At 48.2% G+C, this 23,099-nt stretch overlaps 1 protein-coding gene across 4 annotated transcripts in view; it reads left to right on the top strand.

Moving 5' to 3' along the window:
• ERC1 (ELKS/RAB6-interacting/CAST family member 1) overlaps positions 1 to 23,099 on the top strand; it is a 273,734-nt gene that overhangs the window by 237,125 nt on the left and 13,510 nt on the right. For all 4 annotated transcript variants that reach the window (XR_005719752.1, XR_005719751.1, XR_005719753.1 and 1 more), the window contains one exon: positions 13,754 to 13,942. Coding sequence is in view for 1 of the 4 variants with exons in the window: in XM_040233666.1 (XP_040089600.1) it covers positions 13,754 to 13,942 (189 nt within the window). In the remaining 3 variants the exon portion in view is untranslated. The remainder of the gene's footprint in view (positions 1 to 13,753; positions 13,943 to 23,099) is intronic.

Here is a 23,099-nt window from a genome sequence, read left to right as displayed (position 1 = left end):
AAAAACCCAGGTCTGCACCAGAGACTCGAGGGTCACAGAGGAAGGGGCAGGTAGTGGCGGGCTACAGTCCATGGGGTCGCAAGGAGGTGGACACGACTGAGTGGCTAAGCACGGCAGGCGTGTGCCAGGCGGTTACCGTGTGAGCCTGACGACATCTCGGTGGTTCCCTGTGGGTGCTGCTGAGGGGGCGTCTCTCTTTCTCTATTAATGAATCACTTTGCTTCATTCTGTATAATAGGCTCTAGCTTCATCCATCTTACTGGGATTAATTCTCTATTTGTGCATAACGCATTGCCCAGAACCCGGCAGCATTAAAAAACAGCGCACCTCTGTTATCTCAGCGTTTTCTTCGGGTCATGAATCTGGAAGCAGCTTGGCTTGGTAGCTCTTGCCTGAGTGTCTCTGGGCTGCAGGCAGGATGTTAGCTGGGTCTGTAGTTTAAAGCTTGATGCAGCCAGAGCCCACGTGGGTGCATATTCACTCACGGTCCATGCCAGCCACTGGCGGGAACTTTCAGTTCCTATCCATATGGACCCAAAGTGAGCAATGAAGAGAAGTTGGCAAGGAGCCGCTGTGACTCTTAGGTCCTGCAGTCGGAAGTCACACACGCCCACCTCTACTGTGTCCTGTTCCTTCAGGGCGAGTCACCGAGACCATCTGGCGTGGAGTGGGGCAGAGCATCTCAGGCTTCACTTTCTGAGGGCAGGAATGTCAAAGAGTAGGTGGACTTACCATCACCCTCCACAGGTGGGCAGGTGACAAGCCACAAGCCTGGGGCTGCCCTCAGGGGTGAGTCACCCTGGCCTTCATGTGCTGTGGCAGCCAGTGGACGGTGGGCGGGAGGGGAGCAGGCCGGAGACACACCAGCCCTCTGAATTTTCTGGTTATACTCATTGCCACATCCAGTTCTCTATTCAACCAGTGTTTTATTTTGTGTTGATATTACTGTTTTTTGAAAGGGAAGAAGCTACAGAAATCTATTGGCATTGGTAGATAGGAAGCAAATTGTATGTTTCTTTAAAACACCCAACCAACCAACAAAACTGCTGTTGTGCTTGTGTTCAGTCATGTCTGACTCTTTTATGACCCCCGTGGACTCTAGCCCGCCAGGCTTCTCTGTCCATGGAATTCTCCAGGCAAGAATACTGGAGTGGGTTGCCATTCCCTTCTCCAGGGGATCTTCCCGACCCAGAGATCAAACCCATGTCTCTTGCATCTTCTATGTTGGCAGGCAGATTCTTTACCACTGTGCCACCTGGGAAGCCCCTGATATTACTATTGATAGCAGTGATATTCATTATGAATTGAAATTTTACCTGTAATTATTTACTTCTTAAATAATCTGAGAAGATTGTAAGCATTTCCTCTCTGATATTATATTCACCTGTTATCTGGAATGGGTCTGCTTTAGGGATTGGCAGACCTTTTTCTAAAGGTACAGAGAGTAAGTATTTTATCCTTTGTGATCTGTACCCTTTGTCAGATCTAACCAGCTCTGCTCATGAAGTTGGGAACACACCACAGACAACATGTAAATATTGAAGGTTAATATTGTTGTTATTCAGTCACTAAGTCGTATCCGACTCTTTGCAACCCCATGGACCGCAGCATGCCAGGCTTCCCTGTCCTTTACTACATCCCAGAGTTTGCTCAAACTCATGTCTGTCAAGTTGGTGATGCCATCCAATCATCTCATCCTCTGTTATCCCCTTCTTCTCTTGCCCTCAATCCTTCCCAGCATCAGGATCTTCTCCAGTGATCAGCTCTTTGCATCAGGTGGCCAAAGTATTGGAGCTTCAGCTTCAGAATCAGTCCTTCCAGTGAATATTCAGGACTGATTTCCTTCAGGATTGACTAGTTTGATCTCCTTGTAGTCCAGGGGACTCTCAAGAGTCTTCTCCAACACCACAGTTCAAAAGCATCAATTCTTCAGTGCTCAGCCTTCTTATGGTCCAGCTCTCACATCCATTCATGACTACTGGAAAAAAACATAGCTTTGACTAGACGGACCTTTGTCGGCAAAGTGATGTCTCTGCTTTTTAATATGCTGTCTATTTGTCATTGCTTTTCTTCCAAGGAGCAAGTGTCTTTTAATTTCATGCCTGCAGTCACTATATCAGTGATTTTGGAGCCCAAGAAAATAAAGGTAGCCCTGGCTGTTACCTTGTATAATATCAGTCACAACTTGTAGGTTTCTGTGCTGAGTCTCTTTTGTCATAGTCACTTGTATATCCTCAGATAATAAAGCTTTGCTTAAACCTCAGCAACTAGTGATTGAAATGGTGATGTCTATCAGAGTTTGTGTTATGCTAGAGAATTTTAACAGAGAATAGGGGGAGGAGAGATTAATTCAGTGACTGTGCAGGAGGTTTTATTCTCATATAGAGAAACTGGGTAGGGAAAAACATAACGGAAAACACTCTTCCTAATTTTTGTTTTTCCCAAATCTTTTTCTTCCACCCAAAGCCTGGATGACTCCCAAGGTGAAGGGGGTGATGTCTGGAAATCGTTAATCCGTGGGATTTGTTCATGGTGTATAAAATTTTCAGAAAGACTTTGCTTTTTCAGGATGATTTCCTGATTGACTGTGGCAGACCTAAGTCCAGGCAGGACCGCTCAGAGCAGCCAAGACCCTGCTTGGGTTCTCAGATTCATGACACTTCCGGTGTGTGCGGACGGAGAGGAGATTCTTCATGTAGGGGGGGCGGGGACGAGGACACAGGCAGAGCAGCGGGTGGAGGTGGGGCGCTGGTTCAACCTGGAGGGGTGAAGGCCCCACCCTGATGCTCCTGCCCACCGTGCTGTTCTCTGTCCCTGAAGGGCTGGTGGCTGATGTCCTGGAGCATTTCCTGCCTCAGTCAAGCAGGTCCTGAGCTGTCCTCTTGCTGAAATACGGGCACAGGTCTTTCTCCCCATGTTGCCCCCGGCCCCCCATTGCCCCTACAGGTTGTGTACAGGTGCATCCTTACACACACCGAGTCACAGATGCTTCTGACCTGTCACAGGACATGTCCTGGCTGTCTCCAGCCTCGGCATCAGGAGATTCAGTGCCTATATGTGGCTCATTTCTGACAGCACAGATACTCGTCTCTGATGTGTGCACAGGGATGCAGATACATTTCCGTCTTCCCCTGCCTTCCAGGCTATAGGAACCTTCCCTCTCTCCTGTACCCTCCCAGCCCGGCTTCCTGTCTAATGAGGCTCCAGAGGGCACATGACCCTCGGGGGCGGGGTGGTCAGGAGCTTGCAGCTGGAGATGCTGGCGTCCACGCCATCACATGGGAAATCGCTTGTGGTCAGCTCCTCCAGCTCCTCCGCGTGTACACACACACCCATACCCACACCCACACACACACCCACACCCACACACACCCAAACCCCCCCCCACACACACACACCCCTGTCCTTTTAACCCCGCCTCAAAATAGCTGCCCGTCACAGAAGAGTCTCCTCCAGAGCCTGGCCTCCACGCGGGAGCCCTTGACAGATGAGCTGTCACATCTCCTAGTCACTAGATAACCATGCTTGCCTCTCTCCTTCTCTGTCTTCCTGTGGACCCTGAGGCAGACCGAGTGGCTGGGTGCCCCATAACCTAGACGCTCCTCTCTGGTGACTCATTGAGATCCTAGCTAGGTCAGCCTTTCGTGTCCGTCCTTCACTCCCAAAGGTTAGAGAAGAGACGAAGTGTCCTGATGAGGCCATCACTGTGTTCCGCCCAGCAGGCAGCAAGCATGTTGGTGTTTTCTCAGATCCATCCTTCTGTCTTGTAAACATGTAATAAGCCAAGAAGTGATTGACTACAGCGGCAGTCCAGCAGGAGCTGGGCTTCAGGCCCCAGCGGACCGGCGGGGTGGGAGTTGATGTGGGCACATGGTGTGTGAACAGATTCACAAGGAGCTGAGGCCGCTATTCTTGCCTGTGGCCAGCTGCCTACCTGGTTTCTCCTGTGAAATTCATTATCCACCTTCAGCTGACTCGCCCACTCAAAAAGCATGAGCTTCTCCCTCTTTTGCCTCATTTTCTCTCCTGTGCCCAGACATTTTCCCCATAATTTGACATTCATTAGTATACAGCCCTGGAACTTTGCTATGGGAAAGTCATGTAAAGTATATATACATCGATGCACACACGCACACACACAAGTATTTAACCCCTACGTTGTTTACTAGAATATAATAAATAATTTGTTGTGAAGAGGCAAGCCTCAAGCCAACTAAATTGAAGATGCTTCTTTCCCATCTTTATTTAAAGAGCAGGCAAGAGGAATCTTGGGATACGTACCTGCTCCTGGCAGCTCTGAGTCTGGCAGAGTGGGTGCTTCCTTGACTCGGCCCCGTCTGAGCACCCCTTTAGGGTGCCCGCTGTGCATCCCCTGGTGTCCCCTCCCGGGGTTGGCTTGTCCAGCTTCTCTGCCTCCTGCAGCGTTCTGTCCACTTGCTGCCCATTAATCTGCCCCGTCTTCATCTGGATGTGCTGTCTGCCCTCCTGTTGGTGGGTCACCTCATTTTCATGTCTTTTACAAGTTTCCAAGTACTGAAGTAAGAACTTTACCTCCCGCCCCAACCTGCTCTCTTGGCCACAGGGAGGTGGGCTCAGCCAGAGCCCCCTTCCCTCACACTGCTCTCTGTTCAAGCGGAATTTCTGGATCTGAATAAGATACGTTAGGTTTTAACTGAATAAGGAGTAAATAGGCACAATGCAGTTAGCAGTCCTGTGGTTCAGATTCTAAGATTCATCTTATTCTGAACCCCACTCCCCATCTCCATACAACTCTGAGTACGGACTATCTGGATCAGGAAGTAGGGGAGGTTCTGTTTTGTTCTGCTGGAGTGGTAATGTGCGCTTAAAGGAAAATTGACAACAGATTTCTGAGCTGTAAAACTGAGAGGAAATGATTGCATTTTAGTTTGTAAACGTTTCCCACTGTTGTGTTTTTTCTCTCTCATGTTTCAAATCTGTAACCTTTTCCAGTTTTCCTAAACACACTTACACTTTTAACAAGCCATGAAACCCTTTAAATCTGAAACCTTTGGAGAGAGTTTTTACTCTTAGAACCAGGTATGTTTGTATATAGTAAGTTTTCTGATTAACATCTATTCGTATCAGTGACCTTGTGTCACCAAACCAAACTTGAGTCTGCTCACCCACATGCAGCAAAGCCAATCTCCTGACACCAGTTTGTGGTGAGGCAAGGGGAGCGTTTACTGCAGGGCCGAGCAAGGAGAACAGGCGGCTCATGCTCGAAACCCACAGTGAATCTTTACAGTAGAAGTAACGTCATCCTGGCTTCCCCGGTGGCTCAGACGGTAAAGAATCTGCCTTCTATGAAGGAGATCTGGGTTGGATCCCTGGGTCAGAAAGATCTGGAGAAGGGAATGGCAACCCACTCCAGTATTCTTGCCTGGGAAATCCCATAGACGGAGGAGCCTGACCGGGGTCACAAAGAGACACAACTGAGTGACTAACACTTTCAACGTCATTCTGGCTTTTGTATTTGTCATGACTTTTTGTTTTGGAAGAGGAATGCAAGACAGTTTCCCATTCTGTAAAGTTTGTGTGGGGAGTGAAGTAGACACACATGAGAAATGGTTGTGACGTGGAGGGTCAGGACTTGGAGCTCTGGACTTGTCTGCATTTAACTTTAGGTTATCCCTTAACTTTTCATGAAATTTTAGAAGTTTATCGACTTCCCCCCAAAAGAAATCTTTTTTTGTTTTCAATCACTGTAGCCCTCTAGCTAGGCACAAACTCAAGCTAACGCTGCTGAAACGTTCCCAGTTTTCACTGTTAACAGTGAAGTTTGGTTTTTGATGAAGGGCATGCAGGTGTAAAGCACGAACCCTTCTTAGTTTAGCTTTACTGGTGATCGTGAGGGTGCAGCCGCATGAGGCATGTGTTTGCCCAGCATCTCTCTTGCAGGTGCATAAGACAGAAGGCTTTTCTGGAATGCACAATTGTCTTCTGTTTGTTAGGATTAAATATGAGTAAGGACCACCACACCAAAAACATGCAGGGGGTCCACTGAGTGTCCTGCCTGTGCTCCAGATAGGAAGGCTAAATAAAAAGCTGGATCTCAGAGAGCATTAAGAATACAAAAGTTGAATTTTCTAACCTTATCTGTGAAGGACAAGTCAAACCAAGCCTTGAATCAAGATAAAGAGGTTTATTTAGCAGTTTGAAGGTTTGCCTGAAGGAAACCTCAAAACGAAAGTTAAAACAGAGATAAATCCTGAATTTACACATTTTAATTCTCTTGTACACTCAACACATTAGCTCCATTATCTCATTTTTTTTTTTTTAATGCAAAACAGGGCCACATCTCCCTGGAGGAGGACATGGCAATCCACTCCAGGGTTCTTGCCTGGAGAATCCCATGGACAGGGGAGCCTGGTGGGCTACAGTCCATGGGGTTGCATAGAGTCTGACAGCTGAAGCGATTTAGCATTCATGCATTCTTAATATTCCTGCCAGCAAAAGCTGTGTGTGGCCCAGCATGAAGGCACTCACTAAATGTTTGTTAAGCCAAATGTATAATTTTTTTAGTATCAATAATATGTGTGAGTTGATATACAGTATCTAATTAATGTAGCAAAAATGTAATTTCCATTCACTCTGTTTCTTGAAAGAACTGCATTGTTTCACAAAGTAGCTGCATTTAAGTGAGAAAGTAACACCTGCTCCAAACCTTTGTAAAGAGACCTGGTGTCATCCTTAGTCTTCCTGGTCCTGATGCACATCGTAACCAAGAAGATAAGCTCAGTTCTTGACATGAAAAAGGACTTTGAGGCCAGGCTGCCGAATTTTATTCCTGTGCCTCCTTTCCCCGCCCCCCCAGACTTTTAAAACTTTTTATCTTGTAATGGGGAATAGCCGGTTAACAATGTTGTGGTAGTTTCAGGCGAACATCAAAGGGACTCAGCCAGATACAGACATGTATCCATCCTCCCCCAAACCTGCCTCCCATCCAGGCTCCACATAACACTGAGCACAGTTCCCTGTGCTGTCCAGTTAGGTCCTTGCTGGTGATGCATTTTAATTATCCAAGTGTGTACATGACCTCTCCTTTCACCCTGGTAATCATAAGTTCGTTCTCTAAGTCTGTGAGTCTCTTTCTGGTGTTTTTGTTGGTTTTTTTTTTTGGTATGTAAATTCATTTGTATCAGTTATTTTTAGATTCCATATAAAAGGGATGTCATAGAGAGTATGACACTCTCTAGGACCCTCTATGTTTCTGTTGCTGTGCTGTGCTTAGTCACTCAGTCATGTCCGACTCTTTGCAACCCCATGGACTGTAGCCCACCGGACTCTTCTGTCTGTGGGGATTCTCCAGGCAAGAATACTGGAGTGGTTGCCATGCCCTCCTCCAGGGGATCTTCCCAAACCCAAGTCTCCCTCATTGCAGGCATGTTCTTTGCCATCTGAGCCACCAGGGAAGCCCCCCAGTTCAGTTCAGTCATTCAGTCATGTCCTACTCTGTGAGCCCATGGACTGCAGCATGCCAGACTTCCCTGTGCATCACCAGTTCCCAGAGCTTGCTCATACTCGTGTCCATCGAGTTAATGATGCCATCCAACCATCTCATCCTTTGTCGTCCCCTCCTACTACCTTCAGTTTCTCCCAGCATCAGGGTCTTTGCTAATGAATCAGTTCTTTGAATCAGGTGGCCAAAGTATTGGAGTTTCAGCTTCAGCATCAGTCCTTCCAATGAATATTCAAGACTGATTTCCTTTAGGACTGGTTTGATCTCCTTGCTGTCCAAGGGATTCTCAAGAGTCTTCTCCAACACCACAGTTCAAAAGCATCAATTCTTCGGTGCTCCGCTTTCTTTATACTCCAACTCTCACATCCAAACATGACTACTGGAAAAGCCATAACTTTAACTAGATGGACCTTTGTCAGCAAAGTGATGTCTCTGCTTTTTAATATACTATCTAGGTTTGTCATAGCTTTTCTTCCAAGGAGCGAGCGTCTTTTCATTTTATGGTTACAGTCACCATCTGCAGTGATTTTGGAGCCCAAGAAAATAAAGTCACTGTTTCCATTGTTTCCCTATTTGCCATGAAGTGATGCCATGATCTTCATTTTTTGAATGTTGAATTTTCAGCCAACTTTTTCACTCTCCTCACTTTCATCAAGAGGCTTTTTAGTTCCTCTTCACTTTCTGCCATAAGGGTAGGGTTATCTGCATATCTGAGGTTATTGATATTTCTCCCAGCAATCTTGTGGAAACCTGTTTCCAGCTTGTGCTTCATCCAGCCTGGCATTTCACATGATATACTCTGCATATAAGTTAAATAAGCAGGATAACAGTATACAGCCTTGAAGTGCTCCTTTCCCCAATTTGGAACCAGTCCATTGTTCCATGTCTGGTTCTAACTAGAAATGCCCATTTTGCTGCAGATGGCATTAGTTCATTCTTTTTCATGGCTGAGTAATATTCTGCTGTATAAATGTACAACATCTTCTTTATCCACCCCTCTGTCAATGGCCATTTAGGCTGCTTCCGTGTCCTGGCTACTGTAAACAGTGCTGCAGTGAACATTGGGGTCCACGTACCCTTTCAAATCACGGTTTTCTCCGGATTCTTGCCCAGGAGTGGGGTTGCAGGGTCATACGGTATCTCTGTCTTTGGTTTTTAAGGGGCTTCCATGCTGCTCTTCACAGTGGCTGTACCAATTTACGTTCCCGCCAACAGTGTAGCAGCATTCCCTGCTCTCCACACCCTCTCCAGCATTTGTTGTTTGTGGATTTTTTGATGATGGCCTTTCTGCCTGGTGTGAGATGATACCTCATAGTAGCTTTGATTTGCATTAATCTAATAAGTAATGATGTTGAACATCTTTTCATGTTCCTGTTCCCTTTTGCTTGCCTCCTTTTTAACTTTTCAAAGTTCAGCTTTCTGCTGGGACCTCTGGACAGGAGCATCATTAAGAGAATAATGTTTTGGGGAAGTCAGTGCATCGGTTGTTCGGGGACTTTCTTGATGAGCCTACCTTGGGGGATAGCAGTGTGACGGTGACCCAGTGAGAAATCAGAACAGCCTCTGGTGTTTATGCAGCAATTCAGGAACATCTGAACGTGCTTCCCAGGATGTCAGCAGACAGAAGGAAGAACAAGAGGATCTTTTAGTGACAGAGAAATCATCAGTACAAAAATACTTTGCCAGGAACACAGTAAATGATCAATAAATGTTAATTAGCTTAAAAAACGGAGAAGGCAGTGGCAACCCACTCCAGTCCCCTTGCCTGGAAAATCCCATGGATGGAGGAGCCTGGTAGGCTGCAGTCCATGGGGTCTCTAGGAGTCAGACATGACTGAGCGACTTCATTTTCACTTTTCACTTTCATACATTGGAGAAGGAAATGGCAACCCACTCCAGTTCTTGCCTGGAGAATCCCAGGGACGGGGGAGCCTGGTGGGCTGCCGTCTGTGGGGTCGCACAGAGTCAGACACGACTGAAGCAACTTAGCAGCAGCTTAAAAAATAGTGGCGTCTTTTGAACAGTAAAATATTAGTACCAAAAGGGCAAATGCATTAAGTCCCACATAACATGCAGTACAAGGTATAAAACCTCTGCTCTCAAAATGAGCTCCCAGAATGTGTCACAACCAGCCACCCTATACTTACGAAGGTCTGATGCAGAAACCGTGGGGAAAGGAGAGCAGGCCTTGGACTTGATCACATGTCCCATCCTGGCGCAGGCAGGTGTGTCCCCATCTGTTAGATGAATGGGCTGCAGAAATGGGATGCTGTAGAGTTTTCCATTACAGTCTGTATCATAGCATACAGAAGCAACTTGGCTGTCTTCTAAAACACCTCTGGACGTCCAACCATACTCAAGTGGAGGGGAGGTTAAGATAAACACCTTCCAGAGGTCACTTTATGTCATCACACACTGGCCTCTGAGGCCATTTTGAGGATCTGATTCATAAGCAAGTAAATCTGTGCCAGAAGAAACAAAGCTTTCAGGACATCAGCTGAAAGGCTCTCATCTGTTCTTTTAATTTAAATGATTTTCCTTAACAACGTGGTAAATGTTGGATTCGGGGAATGTTGCCGTTTTGGCGTTCTGTTTGTTAGAAGCAGAGGTTATCTCGACAAGTTCGTTTTTTTTTACTTCTTTTTGCCAAAAGAAAAAAAAAGATAACTCTAGTTCTGCACAGCTATAGAACTGTGATGTGGCCTGACCACCTTGCTTTTGGTGGCACTTCTTACCAACCCTCTGAAGTTCACGTGGACCAAAGACTTAACTTCTGGGTCCTGTGAGCATCCTCTTCCTACTCGGCGAGTGTCCCTCTTCCCTCCTGAGGTTAGGCGGTCACAGTTCTTCCTTGTGGGAAATACAGTTTCCTTTCTGGGTGGTCGGCCCAAGTTCGACTTGGAGGGGGAGGGGAGAGATGAGGGTGTTTTCCCCGTGATGGACATGGCTAAATGGGTCTCAGACAGGCTTCAGTGACTTTTCTCCTAATGGACACATTCAGAGACTGCTGGCTGGGCAGCTTCATATGCTTTCATGGAGTAAGCTCTCTAGTTTTTTGTTTTGTTTTTAAAAAGCAATTCCCTTTAACATGAGAAAAAGGCATCTTGGCCATTGCATAGAAAGAATTTTTATCCTGGAAAAAAAACTTCAAATTCTGTTATTTTTGTAACTTTTCAGTTGGACTTTGAAAAATTACAGAGTGCAAAACACTACGTATTTTGTTATCAGTTAGCACCTGAGCGTGAAATATATTTAAGTCAGTGTGAGATTCATCTCTGATTAAGAACAGAGGCCTGAGAGTCCACTTTTTCATTCCCAGCCATACAGCAGTGAGCTAGCATGTTTCCAGGTTCCATTTTACTATAAGAAATTTGACCTTCCCCTTACCACCATTTATCAGATTGTCTTCATGCTTTTTTATGTCAGTTTTCCAACTCAAACAGTAATTACCTAGGGTATCAGCTCTTTCTGCCTTGTAGCCCAAATGTGATGGCAGCTATATGTAGACACACACACACACAAAATGGGAGTAAGTTGCACAAATCCAATGAAAATCCCAAGAGAGATTTTTTTTCTAATCAGTGTGTCCATGAAAGAGGCTGGAGGAAGCCAAGCTGGAAACATGGCTGCGGTGCGTGGCAGCATGAGGGGTATGAAGGGAACAGCAACCAGACAGTGGGCTTGTTGACGTGCACAGTGGGCGGGCATCTCAAGAAGTACGGCCTGGAACTTGCCTTTAAAGATTCTGCTTTGAAACTCAGTTTCTGAGCTCTCTACAGTGTGAATACGCATCTGTGGCCAGAAAGAAAACCTGAGTCTTTTCTGAGAGAGTACCGTTGTTTGTGAAAACCTGTCCGACTTCCCCACTCTCCAGACCTTGTGCTTTATTGAAACAGCTCCTCCTTCTGCGGTTGGCAGTGTTGACACCACAGGCAACACAGGGCTCGGACCTGGAGGGGTCCCGTAAGAGCCCAGAGCCTTCCCCCCTGACCCACAGCCCCTGAGTGTATCACCTTTGTTCCCAGACAGTTGTGTGAGTGTGTGTGTTTCAAAAATAATATTGCTAAATTGATTCACTTTCTCTGGTTTTCCTAGCTGGGCTCCAACTTCTGTATTATGTACCATGTGGGTCTGCACTCTGATCTCTCTAGTAAGTTAGAGATTGTTTTAGCCACTAAGCTGAGGCTCTTGCCTGTCTTAATTATTTCATGGAAATAGCATTAGGAACAGGAAATGTGATATATCTATAAAGCAACCATTAAAAATCATGTTTTCCAGGAATACGTAATGTCGTGAATAGGACTCACAATGTAACATTAAATGGATAAACAGGGTCTTAAGCAAAATGTGAAGTATGATACAGTTAAAAGTTGATTTATGTAAGTTTATAAAAAGACTTGGAAGAAAATCAGCAAAATGTTGCAAGTGCTGTTCTTGGTGGAAAACCTATAGACTGTTTATTATTTCTTTTCTGTTCCCCCCCATACTTTTCAGAGTAAAATCTGCACTGATTTCTTAATTAAAAAAAATACATAAAACTTTATTTTAGAAACTCTTAAAAGGAAATAAGGCAAGCGGCAGGGGAGTCCTCTGGAGAGAGGGGGGTGGCAGAATTCGGTGTACCAGGCCTCATTTCTCCTGACTTGAAGATTAGCGAGTTCCTTATCAGGGCATCCTATTGGTGAAAGATGCCAACCCGGTGACACCAGCAGATGCAGACTCTGCCCTGAGCCCAGGGAGCGTCAGGGACATGCCAGCATCTGCTGGGTTGGCGGCCCCCACGAGGCTGGGTGTGAGGCAGACGCTGTGCCTGCGGTTCAGAATTGGAGACGGGGGGCCAGCCCAGCCCCTCCTCCACCGCCCAGGCTTGCCCAGCACCAAGGGCCTGGCCAAAGCTGTCCCAAGAGCTGTCCGATGAGGTCGTGTGTTGTGCAACGTGCTCTCCGACGGAGCCGAGGTGGTAGTCATTCCTCAGGGTAAAGGGAATGTAAGACAGTGTTGGCCCATCTCTGGAGAGAAGACCCCGCGTGGAGCTGGTCCCGCCCAGCCGGGGGTCAGGTGTCAGGGCTGTGCAAGGATTTGTCTGTCATGTCTAAAAGGAGGGTCGATGCCTCTGTGAGTCGAGTGCGGGGCCTCCAGCCAGGACAAGACAGATTCCGTTGTGAGTTCACTCATCACCCTTCCCATAGCTGAGAGGATCACTGTCCTTCCAGGGACAGAGGCATCCTTTGTTCCAGGAGGTGGAGGGACACGTGTGTGCGTCAGGCTTTCAGATGAGCACGTTTCACTTGCAGCGTTTGTGTGTGTGTGTAGTTGTGTAGTTGCTAAGTCGTATCCGACTCTTTGCGACCCCATGGACTGTAGCCTGCCAGGCTCCCCTGTTCATGGGGTTCTCCAGGCAAGAACGCCAGAGTGGGTTGCCATTTCCTCCTCCAGGGGATCATCCTGACCCAGGATCGAACCCACATCTCCTGCATTAACAGGCAGGTTCTTTATCAGTGAGCCGCCAGTGAAGCCCCTAAACCTGAGTGTGTTTCTGTTTTGCACGTCTCTTCATTTGTACTGTTTTAAATTGGACATAAGAGATGTCATACAGTATCGTACAAGTCTCTTCTCCGCTCTCGGCTGCCCTAAACCCATGCGCTGCTATGGCATGGAGGTGGTGCGAACAAAGCATTACCAGGTAGAAAATGGGATCATTCGCAGGAAAGCCAGGAATGCTGCTTCCCAGTGGATAGTCGTGACCACTGAGCATGGAGTGCAGTGTATGAGCAGGACTCCTGAGGAGGGGGGAAGGGACAGAGGGTGGACTAGGTTTTCTTTGAGTTCCCAAAGCTGGGTTGGAAGAAAAAGACAACGGGACAGAGGGAGTCTGGTCACTGTAATCCTTTTTCCCTTCCAACCCAGCTTTGGGAACTCAGAGAATACCTAGAGTTTTTGTAGCTGCCCGTAAATAGGTGGATGAGCAGCTGTGAGGGGACTGCAGTCTTTCTGTAGCAGGAATGTCATCTCTGCAAAAACAAGCCAGTGCTGTGCTTAGTCCCCACCTGAACACGGAATCCCATCTCACGCTGATGTACATGCCAGTCCCCCCACGTGGCTCCCAGCACGGTGATGGGTGGGTGTGGCTTCGTAGATGTGTGTGGACAAAGAGGGCGGTTAGTGGTTATAAGAGCTCTAGTCTCACTCTGTCTCTTTGCCTTGGGAGGCACAAAGAGACTGGACCTTCTCGTTTCAGACTGACCTTGTCGTTCCTCATTTTTTTCGCTTCAGATCATCCAGTCCCTCCTAGAACTTGACCAAAACAGAAGCAAGCTCAAGTTGTACATCAGACACCTGACCGCCCTCTGTCACGACCGAGACCCCCTGATCCTCCGAGGACTCACTCCACCAGCCGCCTATAAGCTGGACGACGACCAGGCAGCATGGGAGAATGAGCTGCAGAAGATGACCCAGGAACAGGTAAGACCCCCACCTGGGCTTGGACGACAGCCTCGCCCAACCCAGCTGCTCTATAAGTTGATGCAGTAGAAGCTGCTTTGGGGAATTCCGGGTTCAGAATCAAGATTCTTAACAGGGGTTGGTCCTTCAGTAGAAATTAGGAGCCCCCATTTTGTTCTTCCTTCAGGGTAACTTGCTAAAGAATCAGAAAGGGCTGGTTGAGAAGGCAGAGACGAATTGGGAGAGTAGTGTGACATATACACAACCACGTGTGACATGGAGAGCTAGCGGGAGGCTCACATATAACACAGGGAGCCCAGCTCTGCGCTCTGCGATGACCTAGAGGGGCGGCGAGCTCAAGAGAGTGCGCATGTATACATATGGTCAGTTCACTTCATTGTACAGCAGGGACTAGCACAACATGATAAAGCAATTATGCTCCAAAAAAGAAAGAAAATAAAGTTCCTTCTTCTTTCTTCTTTCTCAAAAAAAGAAGGGAGACAGTTAAGGGGCTTGTGATGGTGGCCACGCACGGGAAGTCTGACCTGCAGGACCCCTGACAGGTCAGCTGTCTCTCAGGAGCTGTGAGTTATGACCTACTTACTGAGTTTTTCAAACAAGAGAACCATGAGATGAATGAATTTAGGTGATCCCCTCCCCCCGCCGCTACATTTTCTGTTTACTGTTGACCGTAAAATCCATCAGTTCTCTTTTCTTCCATGTTATGATTTTTGAGTTCAGTAGCAAAATGAGAAGGCTAGTCCAGAGACAAAAACCATGAATAAAAGAACCAAGGAGGACAGAGGTAGAGAGCAGCCGTGGAAAGTAAAGGAAAGAAAAGTTGAATCAGCCCTGAGAAATAAAAATAGAAAAAGAACTGGAGTAGTGTTCGAGTGTTTATCTTCAGCTGCTTTCACTCCTGGCTGCAGAGTGGGGGTCGTGGTGTCCCAGCCCCTCATGGACCGTGGTCGTGGTGTCAGTCGGCTATGCGTCTGCTCCAGAGGGTTGAAGCCACGCTCTGTCTCCCAGCTGAATGCATCCTGTTTGTTCGCCGGTAATCCAGGAGGGGAGGCTGTGTCAAATAGGACACTTCTGTGATTCAGGGTTGCAGGCAGCGATGACAGCAGAGGTGGTTGATAAGTATGCTGTGGGGTCACGGGGGGACTGACTCCCAGGTGTGGACGTTACCTAAAACCAAGCACGTTTAAGGGCCTGTCAGTCACCCACCTGCTTGGCGTGATGGAAGAGGCAAGGCCTACATCTCAAATTTAGGGTGTTACCATGGAAATTTTACTTTCTTCTTGAAAGAGGAAAAATTTTACGGGAAAGATTTAGATTGAATTTCTGATAGGTTCTTTTGATATTAGTAACTATGTAGTTAAAAAACCACTGGAAGCCCACTGAAAACAGAGCACATGGCTAGTTAATTTTAGAAACTTTACTTCAAAATCTTGCAGAGACAGGACATCTCAAAGCAGGAACAGTGATATATCAAAGTTTGTTGTTGTTGTTTAGTCGCTAAATTGCGTCCAGTTGTTTTCAACCCCATGGACTGTAGCCCACCAGGCTGCTCAATCTATGGGATTTCCCAGGCAGGAATACTGGAGTGGGTTGTCATTTCCTTCTCCAGGGGATCTTCCTGACCCAGGGATCAAACCCGGGTCTCCTGCTTTGGCAGGCGGATTCTTTACCACTGAGCTGCCAGGGAGGCCCCATACAGTTGATTACAGGTGAGGAAATGAACTCCCTGTAGACAGCCTGTTTACCCCACACCCATGAGCAGACATCATGAGAAGGCAGACCCTGGCAGAAAGAATATTTGGGCTGTCCACAGGAAGACTGGACAGCACATGTGGGATGACTGCTTCCCCAGAGGAGAAGGTTGTGGAAGGGACCAGCACTGGAAGGTGATGGCAGTCAGATCAGTTCTCGGCTTTTTTCCAACCCTGGTTGTCGGTTATTCTAGTGTAAAGGGGATGTAAACTAACCCCTCAGTTTAGGGCTGTATTTGCATATGACCTCCTAGCTCAAACTGCACCAAAAGAAAAAAATTAGGTAAAAGGCTTGAAGAAGATTGGAGTATTAAAAAATAAGCATTTTTAAAGGTTGGATTACACAGAAAAATTTAAAAGAAAGACAAAGCATGGAGCTCAGTTACTGGATGAAGGCTTTTGTCTCAATGGTGAGGAAGCCTGTGTTTCTCTTTTCATATTCTACTGAGGACAGAAGCGTACATGCTAAGTCACTTCAGTCGTGTCCAGCTCTTTGTGACCTCATGGACTGTAGCCCTCCAGACTCCTCTGTCCATGGGACTATCCAGGCAAGAATGCTGGAGTGGTTTGCCATTTCCTTCTCCAAGATGAGAGTGTATTCAATTATAAAATAAATATTTCAGTTAGACATAGGGAAGAATCTGAATGTAGAATTGTGACCATGGGACAAATTGCAGAGAAGTATGTTAATAGAATTTCCTTTCGGAGAGATTTAGAAACTACGGTTGAGCCGCAGACACTCTGTGGTCCTCCCCAGCCCTGGCATACCTGTCAGCACTGTGCCCGATTGATACAGATCATCTCGTCCTGCCAGTAGACACGTGTGACCTACGTGCCGAATGAGCGAATAGTTTTTAAAGGGCACTTTTTGTTTTTAAAACCTTAGTAGCCCTGGAACTCTGGGTGAAGTCAGTGTTTGGGTTCTAAAATTGAGCCTTTGTAAACCAAGGCTTCCCAGGTGGCTCAGTGGTAAAGAATCCACCTGTCAATGCAAGAGCCCTGGGTCCTGTCCCTGGGTAGGGAAGATCCCCTAGAGAAGGAAATGGCAACCCACTCTAGTATTCTTGCATGGAGAATCCCATGGACAGAGGAGCCTGGTGGGCTACAGTCCAGGGGGTCACAGAGTGACACAACTGAGCAACCAAGCACACAAACCAAGGGTTAGCAGTGGATGGTTGTTTTTAAGCCTTACTAAAGAAATGCATTTAAGGAAGTTCTAGTTATTAGCAAAGTGCTAAGATTACCCCCAGTTCAGCAGGCATAGAGATATAAAACACTAAACATGAGAGGAGAAAATGAAGAGTTGTACTTCATCAAAACTTGAAATTTCTGTTCATCAGAATACTGGGAGGAAATATTCACAGTATATATACCAAACTAAGGACTTGACTCAAGAAGATATTTTTAAAATCAGAAACAAAAAGACAGAACAGCATAATTTTTAAATGGGCAGAAGACGTGAACCAACACTTTGCAACAGAAAATACACAAACCAAGCACATGAACACAGTGCCCACATATAAACAAAAGTCACAAGGAGATAGCACCGCAGTCCCCCAAAAGGGGCTAAAATTCACCAAGTGTTTGTGATTACATGGAGCAGCTGGGATTCTTGCTCACTGTGCTGAGCGTTTAGAATGGCCTTGATGTTGAGAAAGACTGAGGGCGGGAGTAGAAGGGGGCAATAGAGGATGAGATGGTTGGATGGCATCACTGGCTCAGTGGACATGAGTTTGGGCAAACTCCGGGAGTTGGTGATGGACAGGGAAGCCTGGCGTGCTGCAGTCCATGAGGTTGCAAAGAGCCAGACATGACTGAGTGAACAACAGTAGCCCAGGGGGCTCCTGGGGCCCTAACTGCCCCTTAGGTGATTGTTTCAGGCCTTCGAACAACCAGCTTCCAGACCGACTCTGGAAATGCCCCTCCACATGAATCCCCGGACCTGCCTTTTCAAGCAAGGGGTGCTACAGAGCCTTGCTCACGGCCACTGATTTCGACATCCTCCCTTGGAGGCTGCAGGGCCTGCTAGTGACGTCCGTGCAGAGTGCTCTGAACAGAACTTAGTAGCTGGGCCTTTCCTTAAAGCTGCTTCACAGACATTAGGGCATAAAGTGTGGCTTCACCCATGCTTCCGGGGGCTCAGGCTCCCCGTGTGCTAAGCCTTGAGCATCCACTGAGCCAGACTGGACTGGAGGTCTGGGGTCTCCCATCTTGAGTTCTAGTGGCTGTGGGAACGTTTTCTTTTCAAACCCAACGATCCCAAGAGCTTTCAAATCACATCACACACACTTCCCTTTAACAAACCCAAATGAATGACCGTCCAGCCCCCTGCAGTCTTCTCCGCGTCAGTACAGCTGCTGTATTACCACGTTGTGCCTGCCCCCCACCAGCGTGCATGGTCCTCTCTACAGTGGTCGTGGGTCCCCGAGGTCCCTCAGCAGCCCACGTGACCCCTGAACTTTGGTCAGTACTGGAGCCCCTTCCATGGCCCCTCTGAACTGCTGCACCGGGAGCTTGTAAAAGGTCATTTTGTCGTCTCACCAGGGAGCCAGGAGACCACTCAGGGAAGGTGTTGAGTCGGCACTAAGAAGGCAAAAATCAAGCAAGGGAGGGAGCCTTGCCTCCTCCCTCCCTGTCACAAGGCCCTAGAGTCGGGGGCCATGTGCTGGATGGAGAGTGTGTGCTGACCACACGCCACTGCCGCCGAGGCCACTGCCCTCTGTCCTGCTCGGCCGCAGTGACTCGTGGGCGTGGATGAGCTGTATGCTGGTTTAGCACTTAAACCTCAGCCACGGCAGAGCGTTGCTCCTGCAGTCCCGATGGCCTCAGCGTTAAAGGTCTCACTAGTTGTCTGCGGGGTTTGTTATCTGTTTCTGATCCTCCCCCTCTGACAGACACGCTCAATTCTGAGAGCCAAACCAAACCCGCTGGACTGGCCGGCCGTGTCCACAGTTCCCAGAACCCAGCTGCTGCCCTTCGGCCCCTGTGGCAGAGAGAGACGTTCTCCGTGTGGGCAAGGCCAGCTCTCAGCGTAAATGTCTGTGCTCACGTTAGTTAACAGGTTTGTAGGAGGTGGTGTGAGGTGTTACCCATTGAGAGTCTGCCAGGTGGGAATCCTTAAAATTCCACACTGTAGTGTTTGGGGTGCTGCATAAACTCCTTTCAGAATGAGGAAACATTTTTAAAGAATGGGTCATGGCATATATATTTTTTATCCATTTTGGAACCGAGTCCATTACAGCACTAAAAGATTGCATGCTGCTGCTGCTGCTAAGTTGCTTCAGTCGTGTCCGACTCTGTGCGACCCCAGAGATGGCAGCCCACCAGGCTCCCCGTCCCTGGGATTCTCCAGGCAAGAACACTGGAGTGGGTTGCCATTTCCTTCTCCAATGCATGAAAGTGAAAAGTGAAAGTGAAGTCGCTCAGTCGTGTCCAACTCAGCGACCCCATGGACTGCAGCCCACCAGGCTCCTCTGTCCATGGGATTTTCCAGGCAAGAGTACTGGAGTGGGTTGCCATTGCCTTCTCCAAAAGATTGCATAACAAAGTGTAAAGTTAATTTCTAGAGCTGTATAATACTCAAATTCTATGGTGCTCAAGAGCCATAAATATCAGTGTTGGATAGTATTGTCTTGGAAAGTATACAAGAAGCATGGGGAAACAGGCAGTAATATTTACATAGTGTAGAAAATGTGTTTAACAAAATCTGTGTCCTAAGATTTAAAAAACAAAAAAAGCCTCCACACATTCTCAAGCCCACAGCTCTGTCCCAGCAAGTTGGGACAGGGAGGCCTGGCACAGGCCAAGGTCCATCTCTGCCTAAGGACACACTGCATCTGAACGCCCCACCCACGGCGGGTACCTGGCTTGTTCTTTCAGATTCACAGGGAGACAGTTGACAAATTGTAAGATGTTTTAAGTGGGCAGGGTGGTGATTGCTGACTTTGTGAAAGTATTCCCCTCATCAAGTTAATTTATCACCTCTCATTACCTACCTTTTTTAAAGTTCTATGTTCTTAGCAAATTTCAGTTAATATAAGACGGTGTTAACAACTGTAGTCACAACTGGCTTGTTGTTTGAATGGGACAATACATCAGAGTCCTTTGGTGTTCTGGGACATTTTTACATGAGAGGATTCCACCTTTCCTGACTCTTAAAATTCAGAATCTTGGGAGCCAGTCAGACCGCTGTTAATGTCCTGTTGTATCTGGAGGGGGTGTCTGTTCCCACTTCCACCTTTTGTCAGCTTGTCTTCCATCTCTCTCTGTTCACTCCCTTCCCCAGCTCGTTCAGAGAAGGTGTAACACCTGCATCAGGATAGAATCTCAGGAAGGAGTCTAACCTGGGAGGTCAAATATCACGTAGAAAAACCCAGATTATCTTAGCCAGAAGCGAATACCTCAGGCAGGAGATACTTTAGAAATGTCCAGATTTAAGTAGGCGATGAAACTTCAGTACGTTAGTGACATCTGCAAGTCCAGCAGAGAGTTGTCAGAAAGCAGGAGTTGGTAGTGGTTTATGGCAGATAACTGTCTAAACCCGGACTGTCCCATCACTGTCCGTGCCTGGGTCTGGCCCCAGTTGTCCCCAGGGAGCTTACTTTGGGGGAACAGGTGTCAGCAGCTGTGTTCGGTCCCGTACATCCATTGAGCCCAGTTCCCATGGGTCACTGGACTCCAGGTTGTTGGACTCACAAAACCACGACTGACCATAGCCTTCAGAAGACGATAAGCGGCCCTGAGTGACATGGGGACCCTGAGATCTGGTGGTTAGCGGGCAAGACCAGATGTCCTGTGAAACTGGCCTCTGAGGTGGGGCCAGGCCCTCTGTTTCTCTCCGGAGCACTTGTGTGTGAAGACAGCAGAGTTTTACCCCCAGTTGCTGGCTGCTGGGGCATGGGGGAACGAACCATGGGTCTCCTGGGCCTCTGGCTCCACCAGTCTACACAACACTGGCCACTCGGCCTCCTCCGGCCTCGCGCACCTTCCCTGGAGGTTAGAGAACTGAACTGCGAGTCCTGTTGGCTCCCTTCCAGGCGTGTGAGTCTCAGATTCGGAATCGGCCTGCTTTTAGGTCTGATGGGTCCACCGTTGGATGCTTTGTCGGGGCGGGGGTTAGTGTAGAAAACTGAACTGCGTGCTTTGTACAGATTCAGGGTCACCGCCAACCTGATGTGCTTTACTCTCTTCGGGGCCGGGAAGTTGCCGCAGGGCGTTCAGTGCTGGGCAGCAAAGACGCCCTTGCTTTGCTTTTCTCTCTGCTCAGTTTTTAACCGTCGGAAAGCCTAGCTCCTCCCGCAGGGCACATGGCACGTGTTCCTCCAGAGGCCATGGAGGGAGCACCTCCCGTGTGCAGGGCTTCACTTAATGCGCTCTTGACAGTCCTGGGGTGGCATTTGTGATATTCACGCTTCGAGGGGCTTCAGGGCTGGGCTTTGCTCCCACCTTGTCACCCAACATGAGGGAAGGAGAGGAGGACGGTCCTTTATGTCCCCAGGCGCACCTCAAGAAGGTCACTGTGCAGTCGCGTGTTGTCACCAGGGAACCAACGGTGATGGATCCCGGTGGTGGAGTGAGCGGACTCTTTCCAGATTCATCCTGGAGGAGCCTTGACACCCTGTTCACTTCTGGCCTAAGCAGCAGCAGCCTCTCCTTCTTAAGAAGACAGACCCAGCATTGCCAGGCAGAGGGCTCATTGCAAAGCAGGGAAGGGCGAGGAGAAGGCCCAGCCGCAGTGTCCCGGCCACCAGCATAGCCAGTCAGCTTGCAGAGTCCAGGGCAGGGTGGCCGGCAGCTAGGGTCAGGGAGACCTTGGAAAGAAACCCTGAAAGTTCAAGCTGCAAGCTCGGGCTTGAGATAGAAGGAAGAGAGGGCTTCACGGTTTACTGTAATCCAGGGGAGTGGTTGTAGGCACGTTCTGCAAGGTCAACTTCCATTTTCCCTGTTACCAAATGCCAGAGGGATGCCACAAAGCACAGAGGTGACCAAATTCCTGTGGAAAAGTAAATGAAGTCTTCACTGCCTGGACATGAAGTGTGCACCATGCTGTCAGGCCCCTCTGACCATGTAGGTTTCATGTTTTATTCAGCAGATAATCGGGCTTCCCTGGTGGCCCAGATGGTAAAGAACCTGCCTGCCAGTGCAGGAGACTCGGGTTCAATCCCTGGGCCAGGAAGATCCACTGGAGAAGGAAGTGGCAACCCACTCCAGTATCCTTGCCTGGAAAATCCCACGGACAGAGGAGCCTGGCAGGCTGCAGCCCATGGGGTCACAAAGAGTCAGACATGACTGAGTGAGTAAACAGCAACAGCAAATAATTATCGCAGAATACATAGCAGTTTATTCTAGTTGTTCAAAGATCCAAACTTGGATTGTTTCATGTCTCCTGGGTCAATATAGTTTAAGCATCCTGCGAACTGGGGCTGGGGGCTATAGCCTAGATCTGACCGGGATAGAGGACCACTCCGATAGAGGACCGTCACCTCTACAAGGCTCCAGTCGTCATGTCCATTGACAGCTCAAACCTCACGGCCTCTGCATCCTGGGACCTCACTGTTAGAAACCTCAAGTTCAGATTCCTGTCTGCTGAAACCAAACCAAGCATCTTTGTGTGATTTTCCCGCCCCACCAACTCAGCTACAAACACGAATGAATCTGAGTCACTGCCAGGCACAGCGGTATTCGTCCAGTCACGTCTCTTATAACCATCCCTCCCGCCTTTATACCCACCCCTCCGCCCTCTTCTCTCTCCCAATCCTGTGTCTGCGAACACAAGGCCATTTGCCTTGAAGGAAGGCTTTTCCTCATTTAAGCCCATCCTGTTTTGTGGGTCTCTGTTAGCGCTCCCTTGGCCTTGACTGGGCTGTGGAGAGAGGCCGTCCCCACCCTGACTCCCTGACCCGTGCTGGGCGGCGGAGGTTCTGGGCCGCTTCCAGGGCCGCCAGCCCATCCTCCGCTGCCCCCCTGCCTCTCCATCCCGCCCACAGGGTCCTGATCCGTCTCCCCCGATCAGCTCTGCTCTCTGACATGGAAGGCAGAGTGGGAGCCCACACGGTCTCCCTCACAGCCAGCCTGTCGTGACATGTTTTTGTGGGTTGTGGGGCATCTTCTCCCTGCCCTTCCCTTCTCCCTTCCTCCCGTGCATGTTGCTTTGAGAATCCAGATTGAGTTGCTGTTGCCTTTGTGATTCTTGGCCCGAGTCCCTCTAGAAATCATATTACTACTCTGAATTCAGCGAGGGCTGGAATAGCTACTAAGAACAGAATACATTATCATAACATTCAGCAGACAAAGCCAGAAAATTCGTGCCAGAGGCCAGCTTGGTATCCTGTACTGGTCCCACGGTCCATCTTTTGAGAACTTTAACAGCGAGGGTGTCTCGGTGATCGGTTGACGCGTCCTGTTAC

This window comes from Oryx dammah, unplaced genomic scaffold, assembly GCF_014754425.2.
Source record: "Oryx dammah isolate SB20612 unplaced genomic scaffold, SCBI_Odam_1.1 HiC_scaffold_29, whole genome shotgun sequence".
NCBI lineage: Eukaryota > Metazoa > Chordata > Mammalia > Artiodactyla > Bovidae > Oryx > Oryx dammah.
This window is presented reverse-complemented; position numbering and strand designations above follow the sequence as displayed.